The sequence below is a fragment of the Nansenia antarctica genome (assembly GCF_963989245.1).
Source record: "Nansenia antarctica genome assembly, chromosome: 4".
NCBI lineage: Eukaryota > Metazoa > Chordata > Actinopteri > Argentiniformes > Microstomatidae > Nansenia > Nansenia antarctica.
The window spans coordinates 10927980-10942056 of NC_137689.1; the positions used below are offsets into that span (position 1 = coordinate 10927980).

A 14077-nucleotide genomic window follows, 5' to 3' on the forward strand; every position below is an offset into this window, starting at 1 on the left:
CACAGTCTATTTTGCACAGCTTCGCCTTGTACTTACCCCTGAAGATTTGCAAAACGACCGATCATCCAGAGCTATGGAAATGTCCCTTCGTGGTCGCCACTTATGTCGAATATTTCTCTGTTTCAGTGATAAAAGAAGAGGTGAAAACTCCTGGCCAACGTTTTAAAAGTATTTATTCAAAAAAGGTTGGGTCTTCAGATTACAGGCACACTAAACAGTCACAACGTGAATCGAGGTAGTCCAGAGATCAGACCGCTCGAGCCTCTGCACAGAAGTTTTATAGCCTTCCTTCTAGGCCTCTGATTGGCCTAGACCCTCGGGGGCGTGCATGCGTGTGTGTGTGTGACTGCGCATTGTGCGACAATTCGTGTGTGTGTGTCAGCGCATGTGCGACAATTGAATCTTCCAGAGATCGTTTATAATGAAGTATATGAAGTAATAAAAATATACGTGTAATATGTGTAAGATATACGTTACATAAGAAGGCTTATTAATGTGTAAAAATATACTACACGAGAAAGGATTACATAAACATAAGGGAAGGACGTTGGTGCTGGAGATAAATATTCTTGACCTAGCCTTCAACAGTGTGGAGATTTATCTTGGTTTGGTCATTTAAAGTGGCAGCCATTCGGGTGGAGGGGGGGGTGGGGGGGGCAGGGGGAGAAGGGTGTGTGTGCACCTAATGGTGTATACGGTACGGTATACGGTTCATACCGTATCTGTGTGTGAATAAATACACTGTGGCACTTCTGTGACACAGAACGTAGGGGCTGACACAGAGGGTTCCTTTCAACATGCAGACTCTCGTCAACAGCCACAATTTGCCACTGATATACCCTTGACATTTCTAATGTCTTTAGCGTACTCAAAAAGTTGTTTACATGCAAATCGACTAAACATTTGGGAAATTTTTGAGGCAAATCTGCCCCTTTGTTAACAATAACTATATATCTTAATATGGGGTAAATGCTCTGATAATGCAATCACTTTCCCACATTACCAGCTTTTCAAAATTGGAAGCTAAACAGAAAGTACGATACAATGCCCTTGTGTGACACGTAGAGGGTGCTGTGCTGTTGGCTATGTCACCCTCAATTAGAGGGGGGACGGGGGAGGCGGGGGTACCTATGCTTAAACCATACAACAGATTATAGTTTAATTAAGGAGCACAATGGCCAGTGTGGGTCAAAATGACACTTACAGAGTGGATTTATTTTATTAGTCCTGTAAGGATGGCTAAAGCAGTACCAAGGTGAACTCAAAGACACCACAGAGAGCAATGCTGGGAATATGGTACCACCACAGCCACATCTGCGTTGTTCATGTTCTGTGACACCATCAAGGATTTTGTTCATGCAAGGTAGCTAGCTATGGGCCCTCTGTTGTTATGACATAGGAGGTACATGTACACAGAAAGGGTAACTACCCTAAATTGCCACAAGGGATAGCATTCAGTTGAAATTGTATATTATAATATTAGTTAAATGCAAACACTCATGTGTTTAACTTGTAATGCCTAATGTTGTGTACAGACTCTAGTCATAAATTGCAACGATATATACATTTTCTATGTCCCTACTTCCTACAGCCCTGCAGTGGTGTTGGTGTCCGCCATCGGCTCCCTCATTCTCATCTTCGCCGTGGCCGTTTACAGACATCGGCACCCAATCAACCTTTACCTGCTATTTGCATTTGTAAGTACAGATAGGTGCTGTCACCTGAGAAATAGGCTGTATATCTATCTACCAGGGTCTACCATTCATTCAAATGTAGTTCCAACTGTGTTCTGATGGTCAGAATGTTGCTGATAACGTTTGTGTCTCTTTCAGACTGTTTTGGAGGCGGTTTCTGTTGCTACTGCATGTAAGTTCCTCATTTGCATTTGTAGACAAATTCTCTTGGAAGTGCTTGTTTACGTTGTAGCCTAAATATATCCACTAATGTCTGATTAGGTCATAAGAAAACTGTAGTTCATTTATGGCATGTTTTTTTTTTTTTTAGGTCATTGTTTTTTAGTTTATGAAGCCACTCAGGAATATCTCCCAGTCCCCACTTTGTTACATCCCAAACTACAGGCCTCACTCTTTTTTGTTTCCTCTTCCTGCAGTGACCTTCTATGAGTATGCTATAGTCCTTCAGGCCTTCTTTTTGACTGCTGCTGTGTTTGTGGGACTTACTGCCTACACCTTCCAGTCCAAGAGAGACTTCAGCAAACTAGGAGCTGGGTATAGTGCATTCTTCATCTCTCTTATCCAGCTGCTAACCGAATAATGCTTTCTATTTTAACACCCATACTATACGACTAATCGTAAGCTGCTCTGGATAAAAGTATCCGCTAAATGACAAAAATGAAGTGTAAGAAATGTAAACGTGCTATTGTGTGTTAGCTAGTCCTTCCACGCTCCCAGCTGTGTTCTCTGTCTTATCTCTAACTTCCCCACACCACTGTAGACCTCTCACTGGCTGAGCTTTGTGAACCTGTATCCCCATCTACAGGTATGAATGAAGCCTCGACTCGTTTCCTTCTGACAACTGATGATAATAAACCAACTCTTCAGACTGTTCTCCTGCCTGTGGATCCTGATCATTGCCGGTTTCATGAGGGTGAGTTGAGATCTTTGACCTTTGTCCCTGTCATTCTTCTTTCTTTTTTTTCCTTCTTCTATTTTTTGTCTTTTCTTTTTTTTTCTGAGTGGGGCAGTCCCATTTATTGACAGATATAGTAGAGATTTAGACAGGAAGGATGGGTGAGAGAGAGAGGAGGGATGACATGCAGGATATGTCCCCAGCCGGAATTGAACCGGGGACCCTGCGGTTACATGGTCAAAGCTTAACCCGCTACGCCACCTACCTACGTTTTTGTCTTTTATCGCAATATGTTTTTATGGTATTTCTGCTTCATTGGGGTAGGGACAGTAGAGATTGACAGGAAGTATAGGCGAGAGAGGAGGGTGCAGGATAGGTTGATGGCCTGAATTCATTATTTCTTCACACCTAACATAGAATGTAGGAACACTGCTACTACTTCATGCAACCGTTTAATCCACATCGCTTGCGAGGGCCCGTTTTCCAAGTGTGCATGCTCGCTGGCGTACGTGGCTGGCCAGTGTGGTTTTCAGGACATCCATCCATACGTCCATCATCTGAGTCCCCTGTCTTCTCTCCTCTCAGTTCTTCTTCCAGAATGACACCATGGAGCTGGTGTTTGCTGGCTGCGGAGCTCTGCTCTTCTGTGGTTTCATAATCTACGACACCCACCTCCTGATGCACCAGCTGTCCCCTGAGGAGCACGTCCTGGCCTCCATCAACCTCTACCTGGACATCGTCAACCTCTTCCTGCACATCCTGCGTATCCTGGACTCCATGAAGAAGAACTGAGGGGCAGGGAGAGAGAGGCACCAGAGCAGTGGAGAAGTGCTCTGTGTGCAGTAGCCTTCGTCACTGTAGTCTGAAGAACGTGTCATTGTCAATCGTTACAGACTTATGTTTAACCTGGAAATATTATCATCTCATCGGTAGATGCTAAGTGGGATCCGTGTTGGGACGACCCTACCCTTAATTCTATACCTGACCGACCATAAGCCCCTTACACGAAAAAAAAAAGAAAATTCAATGGGTTGATGTTCTACGGATCCTGGTTAGAATTGACCAAATATTATATACCCTGTGCTGTATTGCTTTGGCATTTTGGAACTGAAATTATGTTTAAACTTCTGTTCTATTTTGTTCTTGATGTTAAATATTAAATGTTAAATTGTGGTTGCTCTTTGAATGACACCTTTCTAATATTCTGGCATTCTGATGCAAGGTTGTTTTCCGTTAGAAATCGAGTGGAGTAAATGACAGTTAATGTAAATGTGTATATTTATAAATATATATATATCTGTAAAACAACATGAAGAGAAGAAGTCACACAACAGTTTTGTAAAATGCACAACCCTCCTTGAGAGGACACCTGAGAAAGGGGCTTGTTCCAATACTTTATTAATGCACCCTTGCTTCCTTGATCACTGAGTTAACATGAGTAGATTGGTCCATGCAAGCTTTATTTGATTTAATCAAGGACTGATGAATAGATAGATTTCTAAAGTATTTGAACAGGGCCCATGTATTACACATGGTAATGTCAGTTTGTGGGGAGGGGGTAATCTATAATTTATTATTATTATTATTTCGGCATTTCGAAGACAGCGCCTCAGCCAACGTTGGACCCGGAAACACGTCACGACTTAACAAGCGGATACTGTATATCAGCACTCATGGAATGCCTCTTGTCCAATCAAATTACTTGGTCGGAACTACCTGTTGTTTTTTAAATCATCTTCGTGGCATTGCTGCTTGCTACGTGACGACCATGGCCGGCGAGTATGCAGGGTGGATCGTGCCACATAGTCCGTCCTCCATAGTAGAGAGGGGCGGAATTGAAAATCAATCTCTGAGATCTCTCAATTCACAAGATATGACCTATGTGAAGTTCATTAATCGAACGGAACAAAGCGCCACAATATGGTGGCTCAACTTCACCGGACAGCCCGTCTCGTTCGGAGACATCCCCCCGGGCGGGTACCGTCTCATGGATACTTTTCTGAGTGGGTCTTCTATCATCAAGCTTTACTTTTATGTTTCTACTCATCTTCTTTTTAGCCCGCATGTTTTTCCATTTGATCTGTAATTTTACCAATGTAGGTGTCAACAATGTTGATGGAGATGAATGTTATGCATGCGCGTAATTCACTTTAATTTTCTCTTTCACATCTGCAGCTCACCCGTGGGTTTTTAGAGCCTCTCTTACTGGCGCACATCTTCAAGGGAACCTGGAAGACGTTTATATGCCAGCCCCCACAGCACATGAACAGCATTACTATGTTCACCCGGAGCATCTGGATGTCATCATAACAAGGCCAGGTGTGGATCTAGCTGTTGTTTCCTTTACTCTTTATATGCACTCTTTATCGGCAGCTTAAGTTGTCACATGTATAGATCATCAGACAATCAGACGATCAGATGTAATAGGCCTAAGGAGACCAGTGAGAGGAAAAAACATTTAGACTATTACTTTTTAATGAATAAATGAATGAATGAATGAATCGTTTAATGACCACACAACCTAGGTCGGTGGAATTTGTTTTCGGTACAGGTGGAAAAGCTCAATACAGCAGTGTCAAAAACATACACACATTGCACATAACTATCACATGGACATGTACACACATAATCACAAGACAAGAACATAGTCAATATTTACAATTTTGACTTCAAGACACCTCCCCCAGGGGGTTGACATCATCCACCCCTCATTTTTGCCATTCCATACATTTTTACATTTACATTTTTGGCATTTAGCAGAAGCCTTATTCCAAATCGATACATTTGTAGTCGTCGTGATATTTTTAATAGACACTGGAGAAACAGTACAAGGGGGGAAGTAGAAATCTTAGGAGACACAGTATAGGGGGAAGCAGGTGTCTCAGGGGACACAGTGCTGGGGCGTAGTAGATGTCTCAGGAGGAGCTGTTAAGGTGTAACCTGAAGAGATGGGTCTTCAGTCTCCGGCAGAAGATGGGGAGTGACTGCAGTTCTGACAGCCGTGGGAAGCTCATTCCACTAGCGGGGAGCGAGTGTAGTGAAGAGACGTGACCAGGCCCATGCTCTGTGTTTTGCCTTCTTGAACACAATAGACCGGTAACTAGAAAGCTATCAAATTCAAATTAGACACTGTATTTTTGTTTTACTTTCCAGTGTACTCGTTACAAGAATCCTGCTTGATGTTGATCCGACTGTCGGTGAAGGAGGAGGACTATGGGAGACTCGACATCCCAGAATCACTGAGGCAGGACCTCAGACGACTGCCAAATCTACTAGAGGATTCTTGAACTCAGCTGGGAAATGATTTCTTTGATTTGTCATGGATTCTTTTTATTTTTATTTTTATGATTAATAGTTTTTTTAATTATTTTCAATAAACAGACAATGAACAGACATCCATCACAAGTAACAGTTGACATTGAACAATAAAGTATCTCTGAACTACCCTAAAGGGAGATAGAACTTATCATTCTAAGCTCACGACTTCTCACTCTAAAGTGTTCTATTGGAATGATTAACTACCTACACAAAGCAATGCTTTTATTAATAACTTGCATGTTTGTTGTACTTTTGTTTGCGTGCTTGTTGTACATTTTGTTTGTAAATGTAAAAGCATCTATTCACAAATGTTTAGCCATACTTACAAATCTCTTTGCATTCATTAAAATAATGGTTTACACATACGAATCAAGAGTAGAGGTGTTTGTGTGTGCAGTAAATTATATTTGTGCTTTGTTGTTCCCAGACCTGGTACACATTTGTACTCTCAATAGTACTTTATCTCCATCAAGCAATCCCAGTTTTGCACGCCTGCGTGCCGGCCCAGCTGGCTACCCATTCATATTGACTTGTGCATCAACTCAATTTGGACTAGGCTGCCGCTGGGTCCTAGTGTCCGAGGCTCTACAAGATCAATCAAAATCATAGACATTGTTTACATATGGTTTTACCCTAGTTTATTTTCCAGTGGATATGCTTTCTCAGCAGGTTCCAGGACACATGAATGTCATTTTGCCAGTAAGCTACAGAAAGTAAATAATCAAATCATTCTCAGAATAATTCACTGAGCTTTCAGTTAAAAAGGCTTAAGCCTCTTGTCTGTTCCAAGAAGGATGTGTATAATCTCCCCTAGCCCAATGTCATGTGTAATAACAACTGCAAATTAATGAAATCCTTGTCCCAGTGCACTAGTAACAACACCTAAGGGCAGAGGACGGAAACAAATACACAAAGAAAAGAAGAAGTAATTTGATATTAAGCAAAATATGATTTCCACGACTTACCTAATGAGACAATTACTGCATTACATCTTAATCCATTTAGAGTATCCAAACAATATACAGTATAGTGCTTTATCTGTAATTCATGTGAATATGTAATTCATGTGAATAACAGATTCATCAACTAATGTTCTAGTTGACAATTAACGATTTATAAAAAAAATCGGATCTCTATATATCTGACAAGAAGTTAGTGAGTGAAATGTAGCCAAATCGTTTTTTTATAAGGAAAGCCATACTGCCATCATTTTATTATTAAATAATACATTTTAGGCATCACTTTGAGTTTCCTGTGTAGAATTGTTTATAACATCTCTGACCACCTTAGTTGCAAGGTGAAAAATAAACACATTTCAAAATTCCGCATCAAATTAAGCGTTTGATTAACAAACTAATAGAAACAAATTCATCAACCCGTTTTCTTAATCGACTGACAACCCTTATTCCAACATCAGTAGGCTGAACAGAGCCCCTGTCCTTTAGGTGAACAAACTATTGTGGAAGCTTTGCATTCCTGTTGTGTCCCTCTGTCCTTGTTTAACCTGCAATCCAATCAGCTTGTCAAGCCCCCAGTCAAGGTTCTGTCAATCTAATGTCACCAGTGCTCTGTACTGAGCTGCCAGATGTTCAGTGGTATCAGTCGCGTGCCTCACCCCCTCCCTCGGCATCCCCTTCTTTAATCACAGGAGAAATTGTCAGCCGGTCTATCCATATATCCTATACCCCTCCGAGGTCACCCTGCCACTGCTTCTATTCACCAGACATGTGTCGCTAAGCTACAGCTATTGCATTCTTTTCTACTAATAGCAAGATTTCGATTTCCCTCAGATGGCCCAAAAGTATAATAGCTATTTTGCACAACCTTTAGTTCTCCACAAATGATGGACTGCACTTATAGCGCCTTCATCCAAAGCACTTTACAACGGCCTCTCATTCACCCATTCACACACCAATGGTCTGCAAGCTACCATGCAAGGCGCCGGCCCAGCTCAATGGGAGCAATTTGGGGTTCAGTGTCTTGCCCAAGGACATATTGCACATACACATTGCACTCCTTGACATTAGACTTCTGATGTATGCCAGGCTTGTGGGATAGGCCTAACACAGGCCAACACCCTGCCAACATTGAAAAAGGCCCTCAAAACCCACCTCTTCAAGCTTGCCGTCACCAGTTAACCCTCTCCCCCTCCCCTTCCCATGTGTCCCCAAGCATTACTACATCACTACTCGATCTTCTCAGTTTGTAAAGCGTCTTTGAGTGTCTAGAAAAGTGCTATATAAGTCTAATGTATTATTATTATTATTATTATTATTATTAATAATAATAATGTACATTGCATGTGAGGTTATCTTGCTACCAATCTTTCTACGAAATATGCAGAAACTGTCACTATACTGACTAGCTCCTTTGTCCTTTTCTGATGGCCTGTCGCTGCTGATGTGACAGTTCTAGTTAGGACTGGGAACAAGCCTGAAGACAGCGCCAGGTGACATCATTGTTTGCTCAGGCATAGGTGCTGGCATGGATTTGGCTGTTGCTGCGGATGTGTATATTGGAGCTTGGCTTGACATTGGCACTCAGGCTGGCAGGGCAATGAAGTTGTTGTCTAGTGAAAAGGCAGAGTTGTGTTTATGCCCTGTCATGCCTCTATCACTACTGCTGCTGTTGACCATGCTGTTTGTTTGGCTCCTTGCTTTATCGCAGAGGAACAGATTGGAACAAGGATTCATTCCTGACAATTTTTCCGGCGTGAGATGAGAGGTCACGTGCGCACACACACACACACACACACACACACACACACACACACACGCACGCACGCACACACACACACACACACACACACACACACACACACACACACACACACACACACACACACACATATATCATTTTAATGTCTCTTATTATTGTGAACAAATGTACTGATATGTCTTTATCTTTCACTTCTGTATCACAGAGATGATCCTGGTAGGTGATCGGCGGGAGGGTCCTGCAGTTGTGTACTCTACATATCACCAGATCATCCGTAAAGCCCAATTACGGCCCACATCTCACTCTGCGTCATACCAGGATTTGTTTTACTGCATCCGGATATTGTACAAGGGCTGACCATATTTGTTATTTGACTAAAAGATCCTGGATTATGATGGAACCATGTCAAATCTGACTTTGAAAATTATACAGCTACATATGTGTCTTACATACTGTAAACCAAAGCCATGTAGTGCAGCATTAAAAGCTATAGGTACTATTAAGGGTTTATTTGTATTTTTAGGCCTATATAAAGCTGAAGAAGTGTATTAGTATTATAGTTATTATGATATATAATATATATATAAATTATGTCCATAATATATAATAAATTTCCCTTTTGAGAGGAAAGAGCATGAATTATTTGCATTCTGACTGCTGCCTCATCTGACCGCCATTCGGATCATAAATGCCACATTTATCTATATTCCTCAAATAGATAGCATTTATCCAAGCAGACGCAAGCAACATAAGATTTATTTTCAAACTCCACAGAACAGACCAGTAGCTGCCTGCATGCCTCTCACTTGGCTTTGTCCCAGTAATGCAGTCTATCTATAACCACAGAGGAGGAGGGGTGTACTGGAGAATTAATCAGAAACTGACGAGGAATAATCACAGGGACGCTTTTGTCGACTCCCTTGGTGTACAGAACATGGAATGTATTATGCAAATGAGATGTGCGGAAAACTTTGCTAATATGCACAACACCCAAGCTGTCATTGTCCACCTCTGCTATTCGTTAGAGGGATGGCTTCAGCGAGTGAAAGGGAGAGGAAAGGAGGCAGGCGTTGCGTCGTTTACGGTAATGATTTACAGGGGAATAGAGAACATTCATGGCCTTGTCAGATGTTGTGTAATACATATAAACGTCCATGTCAAATGCTCATTAATTTGACGTGAAAACAGGCACTCAAAATGCACTGAAAGTCCTCCACTCGTACAAATTGTTTTTATGTTTCCACGGTGTCATTGCTGTTAGTTTTTGCCCCTCTTGGATTCATTTTCCATACTTAAATTCATTTTTCTTGACTTGAAGGAGGTATAAATGCATTGCATGCACAGAAGTGAATAAAAGAAATCCTTCTGTGGAACGATAAACGAGCAAATGTCCGAAGCGCCACGCAGCGCCACAGCTGCATAGGGAGTTGAGTGTGTATTTGTATCCAGATCTAGGCATTTAGGCATTCTAGGCACATGCCTAGGGCCTCCTTGCTACTAGGGGCCCCAGACAGAGAAGGGGTAAAGAATATCAACTGCCTAAATAATGTTAAACATATATTTTTAAAATATAAAAATCAGATCTAAAACTTTATTTCAATGTCGATATATTTATTTCTTCGTTTATTTTTTTACATACATGCCGCTGCACCCTAAGACTCGGCTGCAGAGGCAGGTGATTTTAGCCCCAACGTTATATCAGGGCTCTCAAGTCTCACGCATTGGGCGTGAGACAAGGTGTGGCGTGTGAGCGTGTGAATGGGTTGAAATGCGTGTGTCTCACGCCCAATGCGTGAGACTTGAGAGCCCTGGTTATATGCACCATTCCTATTCTGAACAGTTCACTTGTACAATTTGCACTAACATTGGCAAGGTCAGAAATGATTTTGAAGCCTACGATGCAGTGGCCAAAACTCTCACAGCAACCAAGGGTATACATGGCAGATAGCCGAAGAAGTTGAGGGTCATGTTTGGTGAGTCAGTTGGTACAGACAGCTCGGGGAGGGATGCTTTCCTGTGATTTGACAGGTTCTAGTGTTTTGGTCCGCATGTCGGCATCCGATGTAATGTTCAGACTTTTCCGTAGAAAAAATGACACATCGCTAGTCAACTAACACAGCTTGTTTTGTGAGCCTGCTAACAATGTAAAGTAGTGTTATAGTTAACTAGGTAGCAGTGGGGATTACTCACCGAATCCATTGTGTTGCAATATTTTGGCTTGACTAGCAAGTCTGTGTTGTGATTCTCAACAATGTTGAAATGTATTTCTGTGTTTCGGGACTATCTATATGAGAGACGTCAATGTGTGAAAACAGGAAACTTTCAATCAGATTTTTTACCCATTTCGAAAGGTGTGCCGCAGGGTTCTATATTAGGTCCGATCCTCTTCACTCTGTACATATTGCCTCCGCACTATGACGATTGTCTACTGTGTAGCAGATTCTGTACAATTGGCTACTGAAAGACTGCAGCTTGCGTTCAATGCTCTTCAAGAAGCACTATTCAATCTTAAACTGGTTTTGAATGCAAGTAAAACTAATTTTATGTTTTTATGAATACCGAGAATACTGATCATGATAGTCTATGTATAACCACAGTAAATGGCTCTGGCATTGAGAAAGACTCAGAGTACAAATATCTTGGTATCTGGATTGATCATTAACTTTAGTGTAAGTATCATATTGGTAACCTTGTTAGCAAGCTGCATCAGAAGGTTGTCTTTTTGTACAGAAAGAAAGAATTGTGGAAGCAACTTTCCTGTCTGTCTTGGACTATGGTGATGTGATCTATAGACATGTCTATAGACATCAACAATAGAGGCAGCCAAGTTCTTCAAGCATGCCATGATCTTCTCCCATATATCATACTGTTTTACAAGCTGGTCACAAGCAAACGCAATAGGCCACTTGAGTCCCTTTACAAAAAAACTGCTAAAGACACTTGACCGAAAGGCCAATAGCTACCACCATTGCCATATAGTACCATTTATTTAATTTTGTTAGTTTTAAACGTTTTGCAGATGCTTGCCTAATTTGTAAGGTTTTACATGGGCTTGCACCTCCTCCACTGAGTCAGTTTATAACTCAAAAGGATAGTAACAGCAGGGCAACAAGGGCAACTACTAGAGGAGACTGTGATGGACCATTTGGACGTAGTAAGTTTGGGCAAACAGTCTTCTCAGTCAGAGCCATCCATTACTGGAATACCCTTCCTACTGATCTAAGAGAGTGCAATAACTTTCTAACTTTTCAACTTAAACTTAAGGGGTGGCTTAAACTAAACCAAATTTGTGATCATGAGTAATCATACTCATTTCAAGCATTGCTCGTAAACACTGTTGTTAATTATATTGGTCACTTTGTTATGTATCTGTGTATTGTCTTGTTTTGTATTGTATTGCAATGTTGCGTCATTTTGCTGTGCCTGCTTATCTTGTATTGTCTTGCTTTGTCTTGTATTGTCATGTAGTGTATTGCCTATTGTGTCGTTTTGTTGTGCTTACTGATGTTTTTAATGACACTACACCATTCATTTTGTAATAGCCTGCTCAGGGACTACAGATGAAAATTAGCTCATGAGCTAACTCTGGCACATTTACATTGATGTGGCAACCGATTTGTTGATTAATGTGCACTTATCCCTGGCAAATAAATAAATAAATAAATAAACATGCTGCGTCTTCAACGCTAAAGCCACTAGACTCTGTCTATCACTCTGCCCTTAGATTTATCACAGGTGCTAATTACGACACTCACCATTGTCTTTTATATAACATGGTTGGTTGGTCATCCCTGGAAATGAGCCTAAATAGGCATTGGTATCTGTTTATTTATAAGGCCCTTCTTGGGAATTTGCCACCGTACATTTCTTCACTGTTCAATTAGAATCTTGGCCCCTACCTCACTCGATCAAATAACTGGCTTGCTCTAAAGGTCCCCTGTATGCGTACAGAACTTGGTCCACACTCCTGGAACCTGCTACAAAGCACTTTTAAAATAGACTCTCTCCCATCTATTGGTCAATTCAAGGCAATGACTAGGGACCATTGCATATCTATTTGCACCTTCTTTGAATGAGCATAATAATAATGTGCCAGTTAAAAGTAATTTTGTTTGTTTACTAAATATCTAAATGTGCGTGTAGGGCCCGAACTAGTCTGCCTAGTATAATCTATCCATTTAATCAGGCCCTGTCATGTACTGTATTGAAACAAACCACTGGAGCCGAATAAAAGTTCAAAGAGAGACCAGTGACATCATATTCAAAACAGATAGCAATGGGATAACGGTTAAACGATCAAAGTGTTGCAAAAATAGATGAGAGTTGAGTGTTCCCAAGCCCCTTCACTGCAATGCACTTTTGATTAATGAAATAAACAGTTAGACATGATTACATGAGTGAGAATGTTCTTCCGCTGAATGTGTGCCTATCCTGCCGGAAAGACTACATCACAGCTCACTACACCCAAGGGGAGCATGTCACGACCCTTTATTTAAAACACGAGTGTTCAAGTAATAGGCTACCTTTTAGTTTGCTTCTCCAGTATCCACAGCTGCTCGGCGATCACACATCTGCCATGGATTCAATGGACCCCAAACATTAGCACTGCAAATGACTTGGGAGATGCAGGCGGACAGGCATGGAAATAGGCTCTTCACAAGATATTAGTGTTTGTGGAACATGCGCTGGCAGCTAAGATTAGCCTGGATAGTGACCCACATACTTAATTCACTTGTAGTTCATGAAAAGATGTATCTGATATTACAGGCCTTTAATATCATCGTTGTGGGTGTACTATTAAGGGTGTGTCCATCTCATGTTTATGTATGCATTTGTTCATGTGTACAGTTTCCTTTACGGTGTGTTCAGTACCCAGTTTGACATACTAAAGGCTTGCGTCTTGCTCTCCATTGCGGTGGATACAATCCCGTAGTTTTGGAGCTAGCAGCCTTGTTGTATGGTGGTACAAGTTGTTATTATCAGTAAATTGGAGATCAACTGAACAAGTTGTTGTGCATGTGCTTCGCCTCCTGTGAGTATTCTTGAATCAAGACCAGAAGATCCTGATAGCTATTGGATAAAGATACCTATATGAGAATAATAGCTGATCATCATAACCCAAAGCACAGCAATATAAAAGAGCTCTCCAACATGTGTTTTGTACTGCCAAAGAAAGTTTCATAGATTGCCTGTTCACATATTACACCTTTGAGATCCATATTTTATATAAAAAAACAACAACCTTTATTTCAACTGGTGTTGGCAACATACCAATATTTTTTTGTATATATCTATATATATATATAGATATATGTATAGATATAGATATATAAATGAATGTCTTACCTTGATCACCATATCTTTAATAAAAATAAACATTATTGAAGGTGACTAACAACAACTATGGTAATGTGTTCCTTATTCAATCAAAATATATAAGGTCATATTTGTA

The 14077-nt window shown here is 41.0% G+C and overlaps 1 protein-coding gene across 1 annotated transcript; it reads left to right on the forward strand.

Annotated features, from left to right (window-relative positions):
* Window positions 1–960: 960 nt before the first annotated feature.
* On the forward strand, window positions 961–3381 carry LOC308154907 (protein lifeguard 4-like; the record flags this gene model as incomplete). The annotated part of the gene is made up of 7 exons (XM_080528124.1): window positions 961–965; window positions 1268–1363; window positions 1592–1697; window positions 1833–1866; window positions 2111–2228; window positions 2562–2607; window positions 3175–3381. The coding sequence occupies 7 exons, from the start codon at window positions 961–963 to the stop codon at window positions 3379–3381; spliced, it is 612 nt and encodes a 203-aa protein (XP_080384250.1).
* Window positions 3382–14077: the final 10696 nt, after the last annotated feature.